At 48.1% G+C, this 25,092-nt stretch overlaps 1 protein-coding gene and 1 long non-coding RNA gene across 2 annotated transcripts; one reads left to right on the plus strand and one right to left on the minus strand.

The window, feature by feature from the left end:
• Positions 1-8,044: 8,044 nt before the first annotated feature.
• On the minus strand, positions 8,045-23,603 carry DMRT3 (doublesex and mab-3 related transcription factor 3). Its single transcript, XM_049645576.1, has 2 exons — positions 22,904-23,603; positions 8,045-9,782 (listed from the first exon to the last, which is right to left on the minus strand). Exons 1-2 carry the CDS (start codon positions 23,370-23,372, stop codon positions 8,815-8,817), a joined length of 1,437 nt encoding a protein of 478 aa, XP_049501533.1. The 5' UTR covers positions 23,373-23,603; the 3' UTR covers positions 8,045-8,814.
• Positions 9,366-12,615, plus strand: LOC125932920 (uncharacterized). Its single transcript, XR_007460790.1, has 3 exons — positions 9,366-9,453; positions 10,392-10,703; positions 12,035-12,615. It is a non-coding gene; the product is annotated as an uncharacterized LOC125932920 (long non-coding RNA).
• Positions 23,604-25,092: the final 1,489 nt, after the last annotated feature.

The following is a 25,092-nucleotide window of genomic DNA, read 5'->3' on the forward strand; positions in this document are numbered from 1 at the left end:
ATAAGAGTTGCTCTTCTTTCACTGGTACAAGGCAGGCAACTTCTTCAAAGGGAAATTTATACCCTGCTTTTAGGCAGATATGGGGAGAGCAGAGAACTCTTCCTGCATCTGTTGATTCTCAATTGCCTTCAGCTCAAAATAATCCTTATGCCAAAGTGGCATATTTGGGATGACATATTCTGATCCTCCTCCCCCCCCCCCCCCCCCCCCCCACACACCGCCCAGGTGGAGCTGTAGTGGATATTGCTGTTGGTCAAGAAGCAAAGCAGAGGCCCCACACGCTATCAGCACCAAACCCAAACTCTTACACAGACCATGGACCTAACTGCACAACTGAATGTGGGGGGAGCCCTGTTCTGTCGCAGAGAGTCTCCCTCTTCCTCCCCCCTCCCCTCTTCCTCCTTCAGCACAAGGAGCAGAGGGAAAACACTGATTTCATCTATTTTACTCCCACTGACCTCCAGGGGGCATCAGAGCTAAGAAGAACATTCATTAATGCAGACGGCTGGTCACGGTCTTGTACAGCTAGCTGCACTTGACTGGCTGGCTGATGGACAGGAAAGGTTCCGGATGCTCCAACGCCCAGGAATCTGCAGCCACAGCCACATTTCCCAGATCTGATGGAGGCATTTCCAGAGAAAACCAGGGAGCTCGCCAAAGAAAGGAACCAGAATTCTAAAAATCCCTGTGAGCCCTAGGGGCACCTGGCTGGCTCAGTCTGTAGAGCATACAACTCTTTGATATGGAGGTTGTGTGTTCAAGCCCCAGGCTGGGTATAGAGCCAACTTAAATACATTTTTTAAAATTTAATGTTTATTTATTTTGAGAGAGAGAGAGAGAAAGCACGAGCAGGGGAGGGGCAGAGAGAGAGGGAGATACAGAATTTGAAGCAGGCTTCAGGCTCTGAGCTGTCAGCACAGGGCCCAACGCGGGGCTCGAACTCACAAGCCGTGAGACCATGACCTAAGTGGAAATCGGATGCTAAACCGACTGAGCCACCCAGGTGCCCCTAAATACATTTTTTTTTTAATTAAAAATCCTTGAACTCTAAGTCCATAAAATGAATCCAAAGGTCTGAACCCCACCCACGTTTGTCACTTCAAGGTAGTGGTCCTTGGACAAGTTACTTCCTTGCTTCCTCATCTATGAAAGGGAATAGTAATACTAACAATCTCTTGTGGTTGTTGAGTGATAACATGATTTAATACATGTTCATCATCATGTACAAAAACGCTAGCACAGAGTAAGAACTTTATGAATGATTGTTCCTGAGTCACACTTAACTCTGAACTATTTCCGGAAAATGCTGGATTCTGGGTAGCATTTGTTTTTAATAGATTAATTGGGGGGGGGGACACCTGGGTGGCTCAGTCAGTTGAGCATCCAATGCTTGATTTCAGCTCAGGTCATGATCCCAGGGTCACGGGATCATCCCATGGTGGGCTCAAGGCTGGGTGTGGAGTCTGCTTGAGAATCTCTCTCTGTCCCTCCACTGCTCACATAGACATGCTCTCTCTCTCTCTCTCTCTCTCTCTCTCAATAAACAAATATAATTAAAATTAAAAAAACTTAATAAGTTAATTGGCATCTGGATTGGATCTAGACATATTTTAAACTGATTAATAACATCTAACAGGTGCTCTGAATTGCTAATGTTAATAAATCATGTTGGATTCACCAAATTTTCTCTAGGAGTATAGCTAGATTTTTGGAACATGTTTTTGACATACATATAGAGAGCTTTGGTATATCAAATACTCTATGTAATAGGGGGTTAAGGGTGCATCATACCCAATTGGCAATTTTTAAGACTCTACATATAATATCGTTAATAGTAAACCACATTAGATACATAGTTTCTCGAAGCATCAGGGTCTGTAGTGACCCTTGGATTTTACTGTGTCGGAGATACACGGACAGGCTGGTTCACAGAGCTCTTCTGAAGATAGGAAAGTGCATTTATCAGTGCTCGCTGTAGGCGTTTTCGTTCACTCATCAGCTTTATTTTCCATACACTGCTGCCCACTCAGGAAGCCCCATATGACATCTGACTGCCCAGCTGCCGGTGGCCTGGGCTGATTTCAGAGTGGGGACAGCCCTTAGGGACGCACCGGGGTCAGATCAATGCCCACCGTAGGTGCTCAATAAAAGCTGGTTCTCCTCCCTCCCTGACATCTTCCTTTCTAGTCTCAAATTCAGTGAGTGAGATTTCTTTCAAACTTTAAGTGAACCAACCACATCCTATTTTGTCTAAGGGAACAGGCTGAAGGAGATGAGGGGGCAATGATCTATCAATATAGCATCTACAGCTAATCCTTTTAATGCTCAGGCTGTTCTCTTACAACTCATTCACTCTTTTCCCTTCTCCCTACCTTCCCCCCGAGCGTCTGCTACACTGGGCCATAACTTCGTGCAAAGTAAAAATAAGCGCCTCCCCAAACAGCACCCTCTCTGATCATCTGGCAAATCAGAAAAGAGCACCCATTCCAGATTTGAGCCCCCGCTTGCTCTCTCGGCCAAGCCCCTTGGCGCAACACACAAAATGCATGGCCACCCACAGCAGCCAATGTCACCGGGGGCTCCCTGAAGGCAGAACCCAATGAGGAAGGCCAAGGCCAGTACGGAGTCTGCTGGTGATACAGCTCACATGTAACCCCCTGGAGGCCCTGGGTGCCAAGTCACATTCACCAACCCTATGGCTCTATCGAAGCCATTCCACATCTGACTCCACCAGGTTTGGCCGGGAGACAGAGGTTCCTTCTCTCCCCCAAAGAACCTTCCATAGACCTTTGGAATCTTTCCCTTAAATCACAGTGCAAGTGTGAGGTCATGGTCTAAAACAACCAAGCAGTGACTCAAGTATTCGGAGGTATAATTTTCCTGCAACTGGTGAGTTTACTTTTGGTTAAGTTCAGTGGCTTTGCCCGTGGGATATATGAAACTCTTAACACAGCCTAACACCTCCCCCCGCACACCCCACCCCCACCATCGCCAACTCTCAGAATCCAATTGGTAAATAAACTCCATTGAGATGTAAGGAAAACCACTACCCTTTTTATTGACCCTTCACACTGAAATAGTAAATGATACTGTGGGAACACTGACGGACGACACTGAACGGACCATCGGCAAGAGGCAAGATTGCCTCTCCCAAGACTCCTCTGTCCCCTGAGATTGGAATTCAGGGAGGATGCATTTGGAAATGATTTTTTTTTCCCCTCGGTAATGACAACGTTCAGTACCACCTAAGGAATGAAATTGAAGCATTGATCTTATTCTTCAAGTATAGGATAGCTTCAATATTAAAATTAACATATAAATTTAGCATCCGTCTCATTTTCAACTCACTTCTGCTGAGTAAATGCACATAAAAAGAATGAATCACTGAAACAGTATGCAGTGAAATCAAGTTCATTTTTCAAATATGTCAGATCAAATGCAGTCAGCGCCTGTTCTCTGGGCACCCAACAAATGTTCCCAGGATGCCCCCCCTTCCCATTGCCTCCCACCAACCTAGCCATAGGGCAACTTGGGGACTTTGGAAGATGAGTCCCTAAAGAGCAGACCCCATAAATATGTAACTGCTACATGGTCTACCTCTTCCTCTGGTCCTATTTCTTTCCGTAAATTTTAAATGTTCTTAGGCTCTTAGAAGGCTTTGATTGATTGCAACAGCCTGGACCAGGGGTTCAGAATCACTGCCCCCTTCACGTCACCTCCCCAGTTTCTCTGCTATTAATTTCAACCGCAGCCACGTACCTGGCTAAGAAATGCCTTGCTGCTCAAAATTTCTGTGCAACTGCTTTTGTTTTTCCCTTCACCAAGAGGATTGGTATTCCATAGTAAGACATCACCTCACACCTGTTAGAATGGCTGTTATCAAAAAGACAAGAGATCTTAAGTGCTGGCCAGGATAAGGAGAAAGGGAGCCCTTGTGCACTATTGGTGAGAATGTAAACTGGTACAGCCACTATGGAAAACAGTATGGAAGCTGCTTAAAAAATTTAAAATAGAACTATCATATGACCCAGCAGTGCCAACTCTGGGTAAATATCTGAAGAAAATGAAATCAATATCTCAAAGAGATATCTGCACCCCGTATTCACGGGAACATTATTCACAACAGCCAAGACATGGAAACAACCTAGATGGAAACCTAATCTGTCCATCAACACATTAACAGATAAAGCAAGTGTTACAAACTGAGACAAGCCAATCACAAAAAGGCAAGTAGTGTGTGGTCTCCCTTACTCATGGAATCTAAAAAAACCAAACTCACAGAAACAAGGAGTAGAATCATGGTTGCCAGGGGATGGGGGTGGGAGAAATGGGGAGATGTTAGTCAAAGGGTACAGGCTTCCACTCGTAAGATGAGTAAATTCTGGATATCCAATGTGCAGCATTGTGCCTGTAGTCAATACTATATTGCATGCTCGAAAGTTGCTGACAAGAGGGGCAACTGGGTGGCTCAGTCGATTAAGTTTCTGACTCTTGGTTTCGGCTCAGATGGTGATCTCAGAGTTCATGGGTTCGAGCCCTGCATCAGGCTCTACACTGACAACGTGAAGCCTGCTTGGGATTCTCTCTCTTTGCCACTCTCCCACTCATGCACACGCACTCCCACTCCCTTGCTCTCTTTCGCAAAATAAATAAATAAAGCTTTTTTAAAAAGAGTAATTAAAAAAAGTTGCAGAGAAAAGATCTTAAATGTCCTCATCACCAAAAAGGGATAATTATGTGAGGTGATGAATGTGTTAACTAACCTTATTGTGGTGATCATTTTGTAATAATACCTATATCAAATCATCACCTCATACACCTTAAACTTACACAATGTTGTCTGTCAATTATATCTCCGTAAAACTGGGCGGGGGAAGAGGATTCTTGATTCTTAAAACTCAAATCTCCAGCCCCAGGGCAAAGCTCATTTCCAGGTGTCATTAGCAAGCCTGGAATCGTGGCATACATTAAGGGTCAGCAGCACTGACAAATCTCAGGAGCTTTAAGTGGTGCTCCCCTTGATAGGAAGGAGGGCACACTTATGCTAACATCTGGTGCTTCGCCAATCAGAAGTTTCCAAACACAGGCATTTCTGATCTCAAATGTGTACTTGGTTCAAACGTTAACACTGCCGCTGAAGTTACTTGAACTACCTGTAGGGCAGGTAGTTCACCTGTAAGACTGCTTACAGGTGGGCGTTTATTTACTGTTGCCATAGAGAAGGACACAGGAGTGGAGGATGTACGTATTTAGAAGCCTCCAGCATGAGAGTTTTTATCCTTCAGCTCTTTTGCTTGGCATGGATCTAAGAAGAAAACCCAAAGATGTGTGTGATGCACAGGGAGGTGGTTCTCAAATCTTAGTGAGTTTAAGAATCACCTGGCGGAGCAGGGGAGGGCAGGGCACCTGGGTGGCTCAGCTCAGTCGGTTGAGCATTCGACTTCAGCTCGGGTCATGATGTCACGGTTCATGGGTTTGAGCTCTGCATCAGGCTCTGTGCTGACAGCTCAGAGCCTGGAGCCTGCTTCGGATTCTGTGTCTCCCTCTCTCTCTGCCCCTCTCCCACTTGTGTGCTTGTGCACTATCTCAAAAAGAAATCAGGGGCGCCTGGGTGGCGCAGTCGGTTAAGCGTCCGACTTCAGCCAGGTCACGATCTCGCGGTCCATGAGTTCGAGCCCTGCGTCAGGCTCTGGGCTGATGGCTCGGAGCCTGGAGCCTGTTTCGGATTCTGTGTCTCCCTCTCTCTCTGACCCTCCCCCGTTCATGCTCTGTCTCTCTCTGTCCCAAAAATAAATTAAAAACGTTGAAAAAAAAAAGAAATCAACATGAAAAATTTTAAAAAAAATCACCTGGGAAAGATGACAAAAATGTAGGTGCTGATGCTGCCAGGGATTCCGAACTCAACAAGCAGAGCCCGGGAATCTAAACTAGAAATGTAAGCACTGGGGTGCGTGGACCACAGACAAATGCCATGGAACAGACTGCCCCAGCCACACTCACACCGTAGATGAATAAAGCACTTAAGACGAGCAGCTGGCAGGTGCTCCCTAGAAGGGGAGAGAGAGGCACCCTGGTTTAATGTGGACTAACTTGCCCTAAGGCTGGCTTGACTCAGCTCCTAGTTTACCTTCAAGCACCCCGTCATTTTGTTGTGTGACACACGGGATTTAGCCAGAAGGAGCTGGCTGATTTTTACTCTCTCATGTGAAAAAATAATCGTGTGCCGCTTTGCTACATGTCCTCTCAGGATAGTCTCTGGGAGTTGAGCTAGAATCTAACACGTTCTGACACTTTCGCCAGACGGGGGCCCCACAGACAGGAGCACAGAGGAAGCAAAAGGGAGTGCTGGGAGCAGGATGTAGGATCTTAACCAGTTTCTCCCATCAGCCCCCTGACCACGCTTGCCCCACCAAAATAAATATTTCTTGCTCCAGGAGATTATATCGAGGATCAAACATACCTGCACTAGCCTTTGAGTTCGCTGTCTTACAGATCATTCCATTTTGCTGGCCATTGTCAAAAGAAGTCCATGATTTTGATGATCTGTGGAGGTTAAATCACATGCTGTAAAGGCACCATATCTTAAGGCGAGTTTTGCTCAATTGGGCCGTTCAACCTGGAGAAGTAACAGCTGAAAGATAGATTTTGTAGCACCTTTGGCTCCCAGGGGATCTGTTATCATTGCTGTTTGTTAAATATATGCAGATTGGCTTTTGAGATGAAGATACCTTGGAAAATACATTTGTCCTAGTTAGGCCTAGACATTAGCCCATCACAACACATGAAACGTCCTGGATATGTGTCTTTAGACTCAGGGGCAAATTATTTTGCTCTCCACTCCCTTACTTTCTTCCTTTATGTATACGCTAATGTTTAAATACAATCCTAACAACAAATAGTATGTACTTTTAAATACCCTGGTATGTAACTATGTCACTGAAATACACATTAGTCCGGCTAATATAAGGAATTTTTTTCCCCATCAAAGATTCTCATCCCCAAAGTGCCCTACAGAAATAAAGATGAGTTGGGGTTTTTTTCAGTTTTAAATACCTCTGTCTCCTGGGACCCATTCAAGGATGGCAGCTGATATTAGCTCCTATCCCCCAGGCCAAGAGGATTAGCACTCTCCCTTCCAGACCTATTCTGGCATTGGGAGCTCTTTCTGCATCCTTGTCATGTAGAGGCTTTTATTTGCTTACTTTCTCTTCCACCTTCCTAAGTGTATTTTCTGACTTAAACAGCCGTCTTTGCTTTCACTATCTTTGAAGAATGGACACAGCAAGAGAAGTGATCTGTGTGGGCACCACCAGATAGTATTGTTGGAAAACTCACTTTTTAAAACCCCTAAGCAAGAATGCAAAGTCTACCAAGCTTAATTAACAGTAGTAATAATAGCTCCCACTTATCGAGTGCTTTCTCTACGTCAGGTCCGGGGCTGAGTATTTTACTTATTCCCCACACGGTAGATTGTTTCCTTGTTACTTTATTCTTTTTAAAAAAATTTTTTTTTAATGTTTATTTATTTTTGAGAGAGAGAGTGAGACAGAGCATGAGCAGGGGAGGGCCAGAGAAAGGGAGACACAGAATCAGAAACAAGCTCCAGGCTCTGAGCTGTCAGCACAGAGCCAGACGTGGGGCTCGAACCCACGGACCGTGAGAACATGACCTGAGCCGAAGTCGTACGCCCAACCGACTGAGCCACCCAGGCGCCACTCACTGTTACTTTATTCTTGAATGGGATCCTCCATTATAATCCCTGTTTATCTTGGACTCGTGGACAGGTAAGTTGGACAATTGCATACAGAAAGCGTTCTCTTACACAAAATAGGCTCTCGCCAAGTATCAGTTGAAGACTTCAAAGAATGGATGGAGGGGCTGAATTTAACTCTATTCTTAAGCAACAAATTCTCCATATTTCTCGAGGAGTGCCCCCTTTCACTGATACCTTGATTCCTGATCCGTGTGCTAGCAAGTGGCTTTTACATCCAGTTTCTATCTTTCCAGATCCTCTTTCCACCAGTAGAAATGACATAAACGAAGATCATCTCCTTAGTTTATTTTTTTTTCTAGAGCCCTCAGCATGCTACAATAACCTGACAAAGCTTTATCTTGTGTTCATTTCACAATACATTTCATGCAGTTCACAGCTGTGATTTGGGTTTACATCGACATGACGCATGTTTCAATTCAGCCATGTGAAAAGAATTAATTCTTAATGGAGTTTGTCTCTGAAAACCGTCCAAGCTTAAATAAGCATGTGAGCAGTTCACTCTATTCTCAAGTGCAGTCTCTCTCAAATATGCAAGAAGGATTTTTAGCATAAGAATATAAGGTCCCTGTTCCGAGTCCATTTGCAACTAAACCATTTCCTTTAGGCTTTACATATCCTGAGGAATCCTCTTTCACAAAACTGCATTCAAGTATACTATTTTATCGGACATTCCGGGTTGAGTTGAGGAACGAGGCTGACCTTCAGCCTTACATCCCCAAATAACATCTTCCAGTGGACCCGGCTTTTCCCAAGACTATTCTTAGCATCAGACTCTCTTTTACAATACACATTCAGCACTAAAGCCACAGAGTAGAGCTATTTGGCATTTTCCAATGAAGTGCAAGAAATTAAATAAGTTATGTGTGTTTTTTTTTTTTTATTATTGCCAAGGTATAGAATCAAGCACAGTCACTTTGTGAAACAGAAGGAAAGGGGAGTATACACAGGTCGTGACCTCTCCTCGCGAGGGGGAGGGGGGTGTGGGGGAGGGGCAGATGCACAGAAAACGTCACCTGGTCCCCACCCGGCAGGTAAGCCCTTTAAGAGGATGTGTTGAGTATCCTGGAGTCCGAGGAGTCAGACCGCTCGTCGTAGTCGTCCTCGGTGTAGATGGACTGCTTGGCCACGATCGGACAGCCGTCGTCGGGGATGGAGATGCGGGGGTCCTCGGGGGCGCGCGCGGGGAGGACAGGCGAGCTCCGGAAGACGCCGGCTGAGTTAGTGGGGAAGGGGCCCACGTACTGGGACCTCAGCTGGTACTGCTGCTGCAGCGTCATCGTGTTCCACAGGGTGACGTCGTTGGGCAAAAAGGGGCTGGACTGGTTCCTCGCCAAGGTATTCCTCAGCATCAGCGGGTAGCGGGGCGGCTGGGGGAAGGGGTGCTGCAGGGGGACCGCCAAGGGGTTGGGGACAACGTTACTGGAGTCGGCGGAAAACCTCAGCGTGTCCGGGACCCTGAAGGCCGAGCCCACGGACCACTTGGACGAGGAGATGGGGTAGGAGCTCAGGCTGTGTTCGAAGATGTGGCCGTTGGAGGGCAGCACCAGCCCCTCGGGCTCGGCCGCAGTTCTGTCTGCCGCCGCGGAGACGGACGAGCGGCTGGACAGAAGGACCTCCACGGCGCTCACCAGGTCGCCCCCGCAGCCCTTCAGGATCAGCTCCAGCACCGTCGGCTTCTGGTTGGGGAATATTTTTTTTAACACTTCCAGGGGCGGTCTGTTGGCTTTCAGGCTGAAGGGCAGGGACACGGTCCCCGAGGGGCCCTCGATCAGCAGGTGGTTCTGCTCCGCGTGGTACTTGGGGCTGTCGGGGCGGCTTTCCGGGTTCCCGCCGTTTTTCTGGACCGCGTAGCTGCCTTCGTCCACCGACACGATCTCGGGGCTCTCGGGGGTGAAGCAGCCCTTACTTTTGGCCACGTCCGGGGAGCTCCTCTGGTCGGCGTCTTTGTCGCTGAAGGTCTCTGTGTTATCAGCCGAGCTGCTGTCCCCCAGTCGTTCTTCAGTGAGATCTGAAAAGCAGAGAACAGCTAAGTTAATCCTTTGCTGGTGTGCATGGAGAGGAGCAATTGGAGAGAGCCCCACACACGCATTTTGGAAGGGAACCACGGCTCGTGTTTGCTAACACACTTAAAGCCTGCCTGCCTGCCTGCTTGCTTGCTTGCTTCCTAAAAAAAGGCTTGAACTCATGACCTTGAGATCAAGAGTCACATGCTCTATGACTGAGCCAGCCAGACACTCCTGTGCGGAAAGCCTTTTAAGAAAAATCCAAACCACCTCATTGGCAAATGGAGGGAAGACTAAATAAAAATCTAGAAATTGGAGTGATTTCTCAGACTAAGAATGTGCAGAGAAGCCTTGCCCTAAACACAGAACAGTGATGTGATCCCTATAACCGTTAAAGATGCAGCTGTCATAGCAGTAACCATCTAAATAGAGACGCTCTGTAGTTCTAGGGATAAAAACAGCACAGGGAAGAATAGGAAAATGAGGTTGGGTTTGTCTTCTGGCTACTTTTCTGCAAATGAGGTGGCTGGTGTCATCTACGGACATCATCGGCTGGTACATGACCCCTATATCCATAGAAGGGAATTTTAATATTTTCAATCCATTTCCCACAGGCAGACTTTGTGGTACATGTGTCTTGTGAACCGGTCGTGTATTTCATCAGGTTACCATGTACAATAATTAGTCAATATCATTTCCAAAGTGAAAGAAAGGAGCCACGATACATTGAAATCTTTCTTTAAAAGCCACTGGAGGGACTGACAGACTGGAAGCAGAGGCAAGGCAAAACCAGCTGTGAATTCCGGACAGCGAGGCAGGTTGCATGAAAGAAGGAAATGGCTGAAGAGCTTTGTCGAACTGCACAGGGTTCATGACCCATCAATGAAACAGTGCGCCCATAACTCCAGGACCACAGAGTGCAAGAGGTAAAAATGTTTCACCAACTGTTTTATTAGTAAGGTTCATGGAAAGGATTTGAAGATACCTTCTTGAATTATATTAAAAGGGGTGGGGGGGGGGAGTTTCCTGGGTAAAGCAGAGATTGGCTGTGAACTTAAACCAGGTGCAATTTTAACATTTTGACTTAAGATATTACCCCCCAAAGGGCTAGGATTTCTACGCAGGCAGAAAGGAGTAGGTAAGACTGGTTTGCTTGCTTTGGACATGCCAACAGGCCTCTATAATAAAAGAACATATTCTTTATTAGCACACTATATGCAAGTAGATTTTTATCCTTTTGAAAGCATTTACTGGCTGTCTCTACTCAAAGCCAGTGCAACTGATCTAAAGATGAAAATTATTAATGACCCAGTTGTCAGGTTGTAAACAATCAGCTTGCCTGTGTTTTCTACGGCCTGCCTGAATAGCTTCCTTGTCATTTTCTCTGTGGGCACACCTGATTATCTTTAGAATGCCAGCCGGTGAAATTTCATCACAGCCCTGTCAAAAAAATCTATCTCCTTCTATTTGTTGTTGTTTATTTTAAAAGCCTTAAACAAAGGCCCATTTATGAACATTCTTCTAATATGGGATTTACTTCAAGCATAATGGAAAACTAGAAGGTGAGTTCTTCAACAGAGCAATAACTATGCGCCAAGCATAAATGAGCACCTTTTAAAATGTGCTTAAACTGTATCGGTACAACTTTCAGTCCTATGACTGATCTGGTACAAATTCACTTATCCCCAATTTGCATTTCAAGTAAACTACTGCTTTTTCTAAGACAAAATGTGAGGTTTGTATGTGGGGATCATCTGCAGCCCACATATATTATGCCAGCTCTGCTTTCGAGCACAGCTCGGGTTGGGGGGGGGGGGGGAGGTGCAGAAGACCTATCTTTGCAAGAGGAATTTGACATATTCCCTCTCGCAATTCCCCAGGACAGGGGATCCACATGTCCTCTCCTGAGTTAATGTGGTATTTGTTCTTGATCCAAAAGAGAAAAACAAGGACAAAAAAGCTTCTGGAGATTCTAATCAGAGAGAGACCTATGTCAACTTTCCTGACTCATGACCCCATGCATGCCTTTTGGCAGTTAACTCTATTATTAAACCCTTGAAAATGAGTGGACAGGGACAGTATGTCAGCTCTGCACTGAACTGAACACACAACTGGAGTTTGGCCCCTGCCCCGTGGAGCTTAGGAAAACAAGTCAAATACACTCCCCAGGTAAATATTAAATAATGTTTTAAATACTATATGCCTCTAAGCAGGGTTTTTGAATTTAACTTTAGCTTTCCTTACCTATCATTATCAGCACCGAGTATTTGTATCCCTGTAATATGCAAGACGCCGAGGGACATAGAAAAAAGGGAGTGAAAAATACCAGGAAGTATAAGATTTGTCCCTGACTGGAGGAACTTACGATCTAGCTGAGCAGATAAAAGGCATGTGCAGGAAGAAAAGCAAACACAGCCAGACAGAACTTGCTTAGTATCAAATATGATACTTACTGTACACAAACATTCACAGTAGCATTATCTGCCATAGCCCAAAGGTGGAAGGAGCCCAAATGTCCACGGAAGGACGAATAGGTAAATAAAATGTGGTGCATACGTACAATGCAGTATTATTCAGTCTCAAAATGTAATTCTAACACATGCTACTGTGGGGATGAGCCTTGAAAATATACTAAGTGAAATAAGCCCGTCACAAAAGGACACATATTCTATGGTTCCATTTATACGAGGTACCTGGAATAGACAAATTCAGAGATAAAAAGTAGAATGGGAGCAGCTGGGTGACTCGGTTAAGCATCCGCATTTGGCTCAGGTCGTGATCTGAGCATCCAACTTGCGTTCAAGTCATGATCTGATGGCTCCTGAGTTCAAGCCCCCTGTGGGGCTCTGTGCTGACAGCTCAGAGCCTGGAGCCTGCTTTGGATTCTGGGTCTCCCTCTGTCTCTGTCCCTTCCTTGCTCTCGCTCTGTCTCTCTTTCTCAAAAAATATACAAACATTAAAACAAAAATTTTAGGGGCGCCTGGGTGGCTCAGTCGGTTAAGCGTCTGACTTCGGCTCAGGTCATGATCCCGCGGTCTGTGAGTTCAAGTCCCGCGTCAGGATCTGTGCTGACAGCTCAGAGCCTGGAGCCTGCTTCGGATTCTGTGTCTCCCTCTCTCTCTGACCCTCCCCGCTTCATGTTCTGTCTCTCTCTGTCTCAAAAATAAATAAACGTTTAAAAAAATTTTTAAAGAAAGTAGAATAATCATTACCAGGGCCAGAGGGAAAAGAGGAAATGGGGACATATGGTTTAATAGGTACAGGGTTTCAATTTCAGATGATGAAAAAGTTCTGGAAATGGACACTAGTGTGGTTGCACAACATTATGAATGCACTTAATGTCACTACATTGTAACCCTAAAAAAGGTTAAAAGAGTTAAATCTCACATTATGTGTGTTTTACCACAATAAGAAAAGAGAAAGAATGGGACACACAGTATCAGAGCAGTATAGGAGATGGTGAGATTTAAACAAAAATTTTTTTAACATTTATTCATCTTTGAGAGACAGAGACAGAGCACAAGCAGGGGCAGGGCAGACAGAGAGGGAGACACAGAATCCAAAGCAGGCTCCAGGCTCTGAGCTGTCAGCACAGAGCCCAATGTGGGGCTCGAACCCACAAACTACGAGATCGTGACTTGAACGGAAGTTGGACGCTTAACCGACTGAGCCACCCAGGTGCCCCAAGCGTCTTCTTTTAAACGACAATTTTTCTCAGGACATCTGTCTGGCTCAGTCCACAAAGCATGTGACTCTTGATCTCTAGGTAGTGTGTTCAAGCCCCACGTTGAGGGTAGAATTTACTTTAAAAAAAAATTTTTTTTAAAAAGATCATTTTTCCCATGCTGGATAAGTTGCAAATGCTGAAAATATTTGTGGAAAATGTCTTGAGGTCTACCACCAAATTCAGTGCTGCACAGAACATGTCAGGCTCCAGAAGAAAGTGAGTCAAGGAGCCGAAGTTCAGTCACAGGAGAGCTAGAGAAGGATGTTCTGGCTCATCTGACCTATCTGCCATTGTGAAAACGTATTTTCCCCCCCAATCTACTGGATACTGGATGACAGGACTATAAATCTGACAACGCAAAATGCCAGTTTTGTAACTATTTTCCTGTCCTGCAGAAGAGGCCACAATAGCATCTTATACGGGTGCCAGCTCGTTCACCAACTGTGAACCTCCAGAATGCAACAGTCCCTTCCTTTATTTTCTTGTGCCACCCTGTCCCCCTGCTATGGTGACATGCCCCCAGCAGCCTGTGCTTGCTTCCTGTTCCTTCTCAGCCGGGGAGGGGGATTGTGCTGATTCATCCACACACTCTTCTCAGGTTTCTGGGCAGTCAGCCTCCCCAGCTCAGTGCCCAGGCTACGGCCCAGTGGTCAAAAAATAAAAAGCTAACAGGATGTCACAGGGATCAAGTCTACAAATTCAAGGCATTCCAACTAACTGGGCTCAGCACTGTTCATATCCTGTTCAAAGGGAAGACAGAAGCCATTGAAGGAAACAAGGTGTGGGACACATCTATGTCCTTCATGCACCTGAGTATTGCATGAGCAGAATTCCTATCAACAGCCAAGGCTCTTGGGGTTTCAAAAGTGGACAAGGGAAGACTAGGCTCTCACTTTGTGGCACTTCTGTTCACCCAGCAGTAACTTCTCAAGGGCAGAATGGAGCGTCCCTGCACTCCTGTGGCACTGTGGTATCTGGAATTGGTTGTACTGTTGTCCCTAACCTAGATGTATTGTAAATTACCCAGATGTACTGTAAATTATTCTATAAATACAGACTTCCACAAGTAATTATAGAGGGTGAGTTTTGCGGCCCGTGATAAAGTACAACTTAATAACAGGTGTTTCTTTACATCTCTAGGTTTTTTTTTTTCCCTAAACGAACTTTGCAAAATGTTCTTGTTGGCTTAAAACACAAAGGCCTTTCTAGATATGGAAATGTGACACTGCTAACCAACGGAATGGAAAGGGAAATCGTCCCCAAACACTCTACCCTCTTTCTTTTTGAAACTGACACCCTCATTCCTAGAACATGGAGAGTAAGAATATACTCCAACTGATAACATGTCTACCCCTAGTAATAGGGGTACACAAAGCCAAACCTTGTCTTCAAAAAGGAGAAAGAAATCAATTTCATCTGATATTCCAAATTACCTATTGAAAGTGATACAATCTGTTTTTTTTTTAATTTTTTAAAAATGTTTATTTATTGTTGAGAAAGAGACAGAGAATGAGCAAGTGAGGGACAGAAAGAGAGGGAGACCCAGAATCAATAGCAGGCTCCAGGCCCTGAGCTGTCAGCACAGACCCTGATGTGGGGCTCGAACCCACAAGCCATGAGATCATGACCTGAGCTGAAGTCGGAGGCTTAAAGGACTGAGCCACCCTGGTACCCTACAATCTGCTGTTTCTAATGCTTAAACATCCAGGTATTTTAAAAATCTTTCTATTCATTCTTCCATGTCATATTTTTCATGATACAGAATTAGTCCTAGGGGCGCCTGGGTGGCTCAGTCAGTTGAGCGTCTGACATCGGCTCAGGTCATGATCTCACAACTTGTGAGTTCCAGCCCTGCTTCAGGCTCTGTGCTAACAGCTCAGAGCCTGGAGCCTACTTAGTATTCTGTGTCTCCCTCTCTTTCTGCCCTTCCCCTGCTCATGCTCTGTCTCTCTCTCAACAATAAATAAACATTAAAAAAAAAAAAAAGAATTAGTCCTAACCACCCCTCAACTAAACCATTCACTAAGCTTTAAGTATTTAAAAGAAGTAGATATTCAATTCAGAAGGAAATTTTTTCCATCCGTGATAATGCTACCAACTTCAAAAAATACATAAACCTTAAGATAGCTCCAAGACTTTTTTTTTTTCTTTTGCTACAGACTATAACTAGGGAGAGAAACTGAATAGTCACACAAAAGTGGCTTCCAATCTAAAACTACAGTTTGCAAAAAGTCTTTAGAGGACTTTTTAAATATGAAAATGTAGTTACGTGTTTAAAAAAAAAAAAACCCTAGGTATTCATTTCAAATATTTGGGGAAGTCTACCATGTACGGGAAATAAACATTCTGCTCAATACACATAAAAATAGAGAGAGACTCTTTCAGACTCTAAGGTGGTGGCTTTATCCATTCTATCCAATTATAGCTACAAAAACAAAAATAGATCTTGAATGAAAACACAAAAATATTGGCATAGAGAGGGATGTTTCCTAGTGCAAAAGTCACCGGACTTTTTTTTTTCTTTTGAAATTATGTCATACATTTTGAAACATGAATTGTACCCCTTGTTCTGTCGACTTGAGCTTGGGGGAGGGGGGACACACCTGTAACTAACTGTTCCCTGAAGGGTCATTTTCCAAGCACACCAGTCTTACAGCAATGACAGAAAAGGAAGGAACCTAGGCTGGACAGGGCTTCTCGAAGAGACCAATGCCCAATCAGAATGCCCAACATATTTTTTTACATTTTCTGTTATTTTTATCTCACACTAGAAGTGCTGCATCATAAAAAAAACAAAAACGAAAAACTGAATGGGTGAAAATCTAAAGTATAGCAGGGAATGAATGTAGGTGGAAAATCATTCCTTTTCTTCTGTGTGTGTGTGTGGGGGGTGGTATGGATCCTGTGAAAAGTATAGACAGTCATGCTTCGCTTTTTAAAATTCATTAACAACACTAGCTTACTAATGTGTGAAGGAATCAGGATGGTTCCTTGGGATCAATATTTGGGGGAACATTGGGCAGAACTTAAGGAAATAAGGCTTGCAACAGTGGACTTTGTATGTCTTGCAAAAATTTAGTTTCGAACTTTGTTGACTCAGGAACACTTTTCAAGAAGGAGGAAAATTACCTGTAAATCTACCTGTTTATTTGGTACTTATAAAAATACGGCCAGTGGGGCACCTGGGTGGCTCAGGTCATGATCTCATGTTTTGTGAGTTCGAGCCCTACGTAGGGCTCTGGCCTGACAGGGAGGAGCCTGCTTGGGATTCTCTTTCTCTCCCAAAAAAAAAAAATTAATCAGCATTTTTTAAATGTAGCTGTCTACTCATTCATACATCTAACAAAAACCTTAAGTCTCTTACTATGTTCCCAGGCACTGTATTAGGGAAGATTATACAGAGCTGATCAAAACCTTGCCTCTCGGCCACTGAGAGGCTTACAGTTTACTGATTCATCTTCTGTAAAAATTTCCGTCACCTATGCGGTTGGTCACATCTTACACTGAAATGCAGCAAATAACTAAAAGGCCGGTAGCTGGGCAGACTGTGCTGTATCCACGGGGTTCACATTGTTGTAGACATTCACCTGAAGAGACAAAGCTTGCAACAAATACTCATCCCTGAACTAATAAAAGTAATAAACTAAAAGTAATAAACGGTGGGGGGGGCAGAATACCAATCCCCGCTTTGTACAATGTATATCTGCCTAGTCATTGCAATAAAAAGAGAGAGAGAGAGATTAGAGATTCAGTAAAGAACTGACCTTCTGAATGTTCAGTTTTCCATAATACTGTTACTCAGCACTTGACTGTGCTTATTTTTATAGCTATTTAATTATAAAATAAAATGGAAAAAAACTACACATAGTTTTGTTTTCGGTTCCCCTTAGTTTCCTTGGAGAACCCGAGTCTGCAGTACTCAGGCGGTAGATGGACCTGTGACCACCAGCTGTTACTGCTCAGGCCTTGATCTCTGCCTTGAGCCGCCCCCTCTCCCATTCCCCAGTCCCCAGTCCATACCCCAGTGCCCCGCCCACTGCCTCATCTCCTCCCCAGACAAGAAGATCCAGGGACCTGAGAAGCCAGAACAAGTTAAAAAGCCAAAGAAAGGAGGAAAGCCAGAGGGGAGGAAGAGGGGAAGGGAGGAGAAAGGGAGGCAGGGAGGAGGCAAACAGATTTTTGCTGAGCTCCTCCCTCCCAGGAAGAAGTGCAACAGTTCCAGAAAGGGGCTCCAGGTCCTCCAGGGACGTTGATTTATGAAGATTTACTCACTTTCTCTCTGTAAAGCTGTTAGCAGAAAGTGCTGACTGGCTGCAGCAAAGAATTTCTCATCAATGCTCTTTGATTGTATTTTGCAAACAAAATGCCTGTTGCTTGGTAACATTTCACTTGAGCCTGACCTTCCCCGAAAGTTATTGCTATCAGATTCGATTTACACTGTCCTCCTGTGATTACTGTAATCTTTTAAACCCGGGAGTTCATCCATCAGGGAAAAGAAAAGTTGGTTGTGTAAGTCGAGAGCGCGGCTATCGGCCAGATTTATAACCCGGAGGAGTGTGTTGGGGTGGGGGTGGGGGGATCGTTCCCGGGCGGCAGCGGACCTGCCGCTCCCAGACGCGTTTTTCCTGCCAACCCTGTCCTCAGCGCCACAAGACGGACACTCGGGGCCCCGAGGAGAGAAAGAAGCTGCTGGACGCGCAGGAGCGACCCCCACCCGGAGTGGCGCCCTGCGGGGTGATTGGGTGGGTTCGGCCTCGACCTGGGGCCGCCAGACATGCAGGTCGCCCCGTTAAATGTGAACTTCAGATGAATAACCAAGGGTTTTTTAGTCGAAATATGCCCCATGCGATATTTGACATGTTATTTTTTTGTTTGTTTGCCTATTTGCACATTTTTGTGCTACCTCTGACACCCCACCGGAGCTCGGGAGGCAGCGGGGAGGGCGCAGAGGGGCCGCCGGCTTCTCCACCCTGCAGCGCGCCGGCCCGGGAGCGAGCGGGGAGGGAGCCGACCGCGGCGCCCGACCCGCCGCCCGCTGTCTCCCCGGGACCGGGTGCAAGGGGACGGCGGCCCAGTGCCGCCGCGCAAACGCCTTCCCTAGCCTTCCCGCACCGCCGCCCTCGGAGGGGAAGGCCCCAGCCCCGGGCACCGCCGCGGGCTCCCCGAGTCCCGGACCGAGGCCCAGGGCCACCGCCCGCACTTGCGGCGCTCCCGGGGCAGCGTGCACAGCCCCTGCTTCGCACCCCCTAAACCGGCCCCGGAGTAAGGGCTTGGAAGAGGCCACTGGTACAGGACCGCTCCTTCCTCTGCATTGGGTTAGTTTCTGTGTTTCAGAGTGCAACTTGCGTGCGAGCCGCGTTCCTCGCCTCAAATCTGGCCTTCTTAAATAACCAGACCCCCGTTTTAAAAAATTCATAGGTACACTTCATGAATGACTTTGAAGTCTTCCCCGCTTTTTTCGTTTGCTTCTAGCCTGTATTTACCAGGGTTTCCCATTCTGGCCTAGACCAGTGATCCAGTAACAATCATACTTGCAGGTGCCTCTGTCTCTTAAAAAAATAATAATAATAAAGTAAAATTAAAAATTAGGAAGCACTGGACAGGACCCAACCAAGCTGGAGCAGAAAAGCACAGAGCCTGCATTAAGTCGCTAGGAGGTGCCCCGCAGGAGGTAAAATTAAATAAAGGCAGTTTTCCAAAATCTCCTTACTTCTTTCCCTGTAAGTCTCTTTGCTCCTTTTCAGGAGAAACACCCAGGAAAGGAGCTCCTACTTTCCTATATGATCCTGTTCTTCTATTCCTAACCAAATAAGCTGGCTTTCTGTTTCTTTCTTTTTCCTTTAAGAACATTTTAAAGAACTTGTGTGCATATTTATTTTGTAGATAAATGTAGGAAGAATCTATAACTACAGGTCTTTCCTTGCACAGTGGGGAGAAGACCGAGGACACACTCCCAGAGGAAAGCCGGGGGTGGGGGGGGGGAGGGATGAGAACACAGGAATGTAACTTTAGCTCCTCACCTTGGTTGTGACCCTTAACTTTCCTCAGCTCTTGAGCCCACGTCCTGAAAGGCTGGCTTGGCTGGTTGAAGCTGCTGACTCAGACACACTAAGAGCTGAAAGATGTTCACACTTCCCATGATATTTTCATGGGGGGAGGGGAGAGAGTGAGGAGGGAACTTAGGAAAATAAGCGAGTCAATGGTATAAAGAAGCCTAAATTCGAATTTGGGGCTCAATCAAAATCTAATAATATCAGACCAGCCATAGACGATAATCAAGCAGCAAGGGAGGAAAAAAGAATGCTTCAATCCGTAACTAGAATTAATAACATTAGGGTATGAAACGTCTCCTTAAAACCACCACCACATTGAAAGGAATGCTCCATGAACTACACCGTTAGATAAAATAACCCCTATTCCTCCTAAGAATTTGATGCAGGATTTTGGGAAAGATTTCTTCGAGCAACAAAACCGAGTCTGGGGGTTAACCTGTCACTCCCCTAACAGGGTGTGTTTTCTCCAATGGGTGCCCAGCAAAGGTACCCTTCTCTCTCTCAGGCCAGCGCTTTTCTCAAGGATTTCTGGAGAGGGAAAAAGATTCCTGAGTTTGTGCACCTGTGTTTGTATCCAACAACAAAAAAAAAACGTATGTCTCCATAGCTGTGTACCAAAGAGGCCCTTTGCAAAACGAAGCGCGTTTTTGACACCGGTAGCACAAAGAAACAAATCTCGGTAATGTGTCAGCAGATATTTACATTCCTAATGGTCTGTGAACTTCTTGTCCGTGTGGACACGTGGATGTACCATTCCAACAGACCTTCACCTACCTCCCTAAACCGTAGTGAGCTACTCGTACAGGAGTATCGGATGTGCTTCTCAATGAGCATGGCATGTTACATACAAACACAGTACAAGAATAATTGCAAAAAGGTATAATACAGACAGCCAGAGCAATCACATCTAGACAGTTTTCCCTAACTTAAACCCCAAAGAGCCTTTCTCCACAAAAAGCACTGCATAGAACTGATCCACTTGTGTGCAAGACTTCCTAATGGGAAATAATTATCTGTTCTTTTCCTGCCTCCTCCCACCACTGGATTGGTGGTTGGCTTTTTTTTTTTTTTTTTTTTTAAGAACGGAATTATGGGGTTGAACCAATTGAAAGAAGAGAACAAAAGTTGTATAAATGAACTTGCAAGGTATGTGATGTGACCAGCTGGAAACTGAGCTTTTGGTCCATGATGGCTCACCAACCCCCCCCCTGCCCCCCCCCCCCCCTGCGCCATCACTCTGACCTCTCCTTGTGGTAAATCCTAGTCTCCTTTTCAATTATTTGTTTTCAACTTGGAAGGCTCAGGCTATCCCGGAATAATTGGTATGAAGTAAGAGAGAGAGCACCAAGTCTGGTTTGTCCAGTTGAAATCTGTCTCCCTCTTTTATTCCTCCACAGCACACTGCCACAGCTGCTACCCCGCCCTCCTTCCCCCCTTCCGGTTGGCTCTCCCTCCCCCTCCTGCCCTGGCTGTTTTGGTTTGGGGACTCTTCAGAGACCCTGAACTTTGGCTATCCCAAGGGATGGTTTGAAGAGCACAGGATGTGAAAGAATCTCCTGGACAAAGACTCCAGAAGCCAATGCCCTTGGGGTGCCGTCGGGCAGATGGCCCCTGCAAAATGCTACTACCCCTTCCCCAGAAACTCCAACTCCTGCTCTGGTGCTGGGGAGATGAAGACCGGGAAACTGGAAACGGAAAGGCTAAGCAGAGTCAGTGGCATGGATCAGCTTCTAGAACCCAGACAAAGCTCTCCTAGTTACTAACTTGTCCTAACTTAAAGGAGAAAAGCAAAAAGGATCTTCTTTCTCCCTACCTCCTCTTCCTCTGTGGTAAATCTATAACTACAAAGAGATTGGGTGGGACAAAAGCGAGTAGGGGCGGGGGGGGGGGGGGCTCATTACTCCGAGACAGGCGTATACCCAACCTACTTTGGATTAAATGTCCACAAAACCCACGTTCAGCAAACTGTCCTCTGTCCAGAAAACGCCCAGTCTTACTCTTCACATAACATGTTCTCAGAGCTTCAGGCCTGCAGATCATAACTGAGCAACGGGGACAGCCGAACTGGGCCATCCAGGCTGCCTACCAACCCACCCCAAAATGAGTGAGTCTGTATTTTCCCAGCTGCACCCAGCAGTCCAGTGGTCCTGAAAGCATCTCTCCAGAAGCCAGGGGTAATGTCTTTTTTGGCGGTGGGGTGGTCATAAGCTCTATCAGTTCTCCCCACAGGAGGGTGCTGGGACTTCCAGGGCCTTCCCTCTCCCAAGTCCAGCACAGCCCCTACTCCCCTTCCTAGGAAGATGGGCTTTTTTCCTGTATATATTTGCCCCAGTCCCAGTCCAAGGGAAACGTCAAACACATGTCCACTCAAATCTAAGAGCCTAAAATCAAAGCGGCACTTGGGCTGGGCAGGACAGCAAGCTAGACTCCCCAGGAGCAAAGACACTCAACTGAGGCCTGGAGGAAGGAAACGGAAGTGGGGAGGTGGGGTGGGGGCGTATGACCACCTCCGGGACACTGGGTAGACCCATCCTCTCTACAGCACCCAAGAGAGGAAAGGGGAGGTGACAGAGCCTTTGCTCCAAATCCGTGGCTTAGCAGCATGGGGCCCAGAACCTGAGAAAGGGCTGGGCAGAGGCGTCCTTCTCCATTGGAGGTCAGGTTCTGAGACACATGAGGGCGGCCGGGGAACGGTGTTTAAAGGATTTGAGCAGCTCTGCAAAAGCTGGGTGCGCCAGATTCTGGGTCCCCGCTACGAATTCGGGAACGTTTCCGGCTCTTTTTAACTAGGCTTGCAAATGAGGCTTCTTCAACAAATTGCAAGAAGCTGGAAGCCACCGTGCGCTACTGGAAAGGCTTCGGGTCCGCTCCAATCCCTTGAGTCCGAGAAGCAAGCCCAGCTCGGACTCAGCCAAGCCCTGGCTTAGACTAGTCACCTGCACCTACCTGTTCCAACCTCCAAAGACAAGGCTCCCTAAGCCCGCAGCCAGAAAAGCCGGGCCACGCGATGGGGTGTGTGCCCGCGTGGGTTTTAATTTGGTCCTGTTTCGAGCTCTTTATTTACCGGCTGAAGCAGCCACGTCCCCCTTTTTACCTGGGGAAGGTATTTGGCAAGCCCAATGCACGGTCCCGCCGTTTGGCTCGCCAGCGCCGCGCCTGTGCTCTACCTGCTCCGGGTCCGGACTGAAAACCAGCCCGCGCCGGAAGAGTGTGAACCGGCTTGGCGGGACTTTGAAGGGAAGGCCCGAACCCCTGCCTCGGGGCCTCCCGGGCCAAACCGCGGCGGCCGCTCCCAAGTTTTCGCCCACGCGCCGCGCCCGGCTCCCGCACCGCAAGACGCTCGTACCTGGCTTGGCGAGGGGCGCCTGCAACGCCCCGGGCTGGGACTCGGCGGCCCAGCGCAGCGCGGCGGCCGCAGCCAACTCGGCTGCGGGACGCGGCGGCGGCGGCGGCGGCGGCGGCGCCTGAGAAGGCTGCGAGGTCGGCGGCGGCTGCGGGGCGGCGGCGGAGTCCCCCGGCGGCGGGGGTCCCGGCAGGGCGCGCAGGGAGTCCGGGATGAGGCTCTCGAGGCTCTCGTTGGCCTGCTGCCTGCGCAGCGCCACCTGCGCTGCCATGACCCGCTGCCGCTCGATGATGAGGATGCACTTCTCACAGGTGCAGTCCTTGAAGCGGCAGTAGCGCTTGTGGCCCTTGAGCCAGGACAGCACGCCGTGGTTGCGGCAACGCGCGCACTTGGGCGTGCGCTGCAGGGGCGCCCGCGGCGGCTGCGACACCGGGCCGCCCATGTACAGGTAGGGGGAGCCGTAGCCGTTCATGTCCCGGACTCCAGGAAGAGCAGGCGGGCTGGCGGCGGCAGCGGGCCAGGGGGCGCTGGACGGCGGGGCAGAGAGGCCCGCTCTCGGGCGGCCTCCGGGCGGCGCGGTCCTCGGTCCCGCAGCCCCGGCGGCCGCGTGCGCTCCGGGATGGCGGGAGGTGCAGCGGCCGTCTTCAAGGATCCCGCGACGCCCGCACCCTCAGCCTCCCTCCGGTGCTCCGCAATCCCACGCGCGTCGCGTCGCTCTGCCAGAGGCTGCTTCGGCTGGCACGTCCTTCCTCGCAGAGGCGTTGCGGCGGCTGCAAAGAGCCGGCGAGAGCTCTGGTTAAGGTCTGAGCCAGCTCGTCTGCAGCTCCCGCGCGCGCCGGGCGGCCCCAGCACCTCCTCCGCCGCCCTCCCCCCTCCACTCCTCCTCCCTCCCACTGTCACCCCCACCCCTAGGGTCCCGATCTCCTTGCACTCCCCACTCCCCACCCCACCCCACGCCTTCCTCTTTCCTTCCCGCTCGCGCCCCCAGAGTCCCTGCACTTCACCTTCCTTGCCACCTGCAGCCAGGCCACTCTGGCGGGGGCGCTCACGGCCCCCTACTCCAAGCTCCCTCCGCTCGGCCGGACTGCGGCGCTCCGGGACGCGGCGGTGCACGCGGGGCGGGGAAGAGGAGGGCCGGCGGGGGTGCGGGTGGAGGTGCCCGTAGGCCAGTGAGCTGGCCGCTCCCCTTCTCTCTCCTCCCCTCCCTGCAGGCCTGATTTGTCGGCACCGAGCCCGAGGCCACTTTCATCCCCACACTTGGCGGCCGAAATGGCTCGGCCAGATCCGAAGCCTACCCGAGCCTTGCGGGTGCACTTGGGACCCAGCAGGAGCCGAGAGGGTTTCACTTAGGGCGAGCCAGGCCCTGCGGCCACTGGCGGGTGCAGTTGGGGTAGGGCAGTGCCACTGGTTCGGGGAAATTTTGACTTTCTTGATTTCCTTTGCAACATTTCTTTTTCTTTTGCTGCTGTAGAACAAAATGTATGTTTATGAAAACCTGCTGGCCCGAGGATGACAACCCATCTTGCGGGCTATTTCAAGGGGGAAAAAAGACTGCCCTCTCTGGCCTTGAGTTGCTCTACTCCCCAACCCATGTTTTAATAATAATAGTAATTTTAGAAAAAAAAAAGTTTCAGTCCTGAAAAGCCAGGAAGTGCTCATGTGGAGGATCTGCTTACGTGCGGGATCTAACTTTCTCTCAACGGACGGAGGAGCCACGTTAGCACCCCACGAGCTGCCGGATGTGACGACGATCTCCACTCTGTTCTGCCCAACAGTCATTACCGCACCATCAAACGGAGGTCTGGAGTCGGCCAGTTCAAAGGCCCACAGACTCAGTGACTGAATTATGGATGAGGGATGGGGCCATTCCTGCCCTCCCCCCACCCCCCAGCGTCTTTGGGTAGGCGTGGAAGAGCGCCCTTGCACCAGATGACGGAAGCAAACTTTGTTCAAACTGTTAGCGGCGTCTCTAATCTCGGAGTACCGGTTTGGCCTAATGCAGACTCCCGCTGGAAGTGCGCCGCGAAGACTAAGCAAACACACACACACACACACGCACACACACAACGCAAGAAAACAAAGAAACAAGCAAAAACGGGAGGACACAACGGTGCAGGGTAGCACAATGGTTCAGTGCAAAGCGGGGGAGATGGCATTCCCGGAGCCTTCGTTCCGCGGGCTCCTGAGAGGAC

This window comes from Panthera uncia, chromosome D4 (genome assembly GCF_023721935.1).
Source record: "Panthera uncia isolate 11264 chromosome D4, Puncia_PCG_1.0, whole genome shotgun sequence".
Taxonomy (NCBI): domain Eukaryota; kingdom Metazoa; phylum Chordata; class Mammalia; order Carnivora; family Felidae; genus Panthera; species Panthera uncia.

Bases quoted from the DNA above. Each gene is read 5' to 3' on its own strand.
- DMRT3 (XM_049645576.1), bottom strand. From the start codon at position 23,372: ATGAACGGCTACGGCTCCCCCTACCTGTACATGGGCGGCCCGGTGTCG. The intron at 9,783-22,903 runs GTACGAGCGTCT...TCTGCTTTTCAG, and splicing joins GGCGCCCCTCGCCAAGCCAG to ATCTCACTGAAGAACGACTG.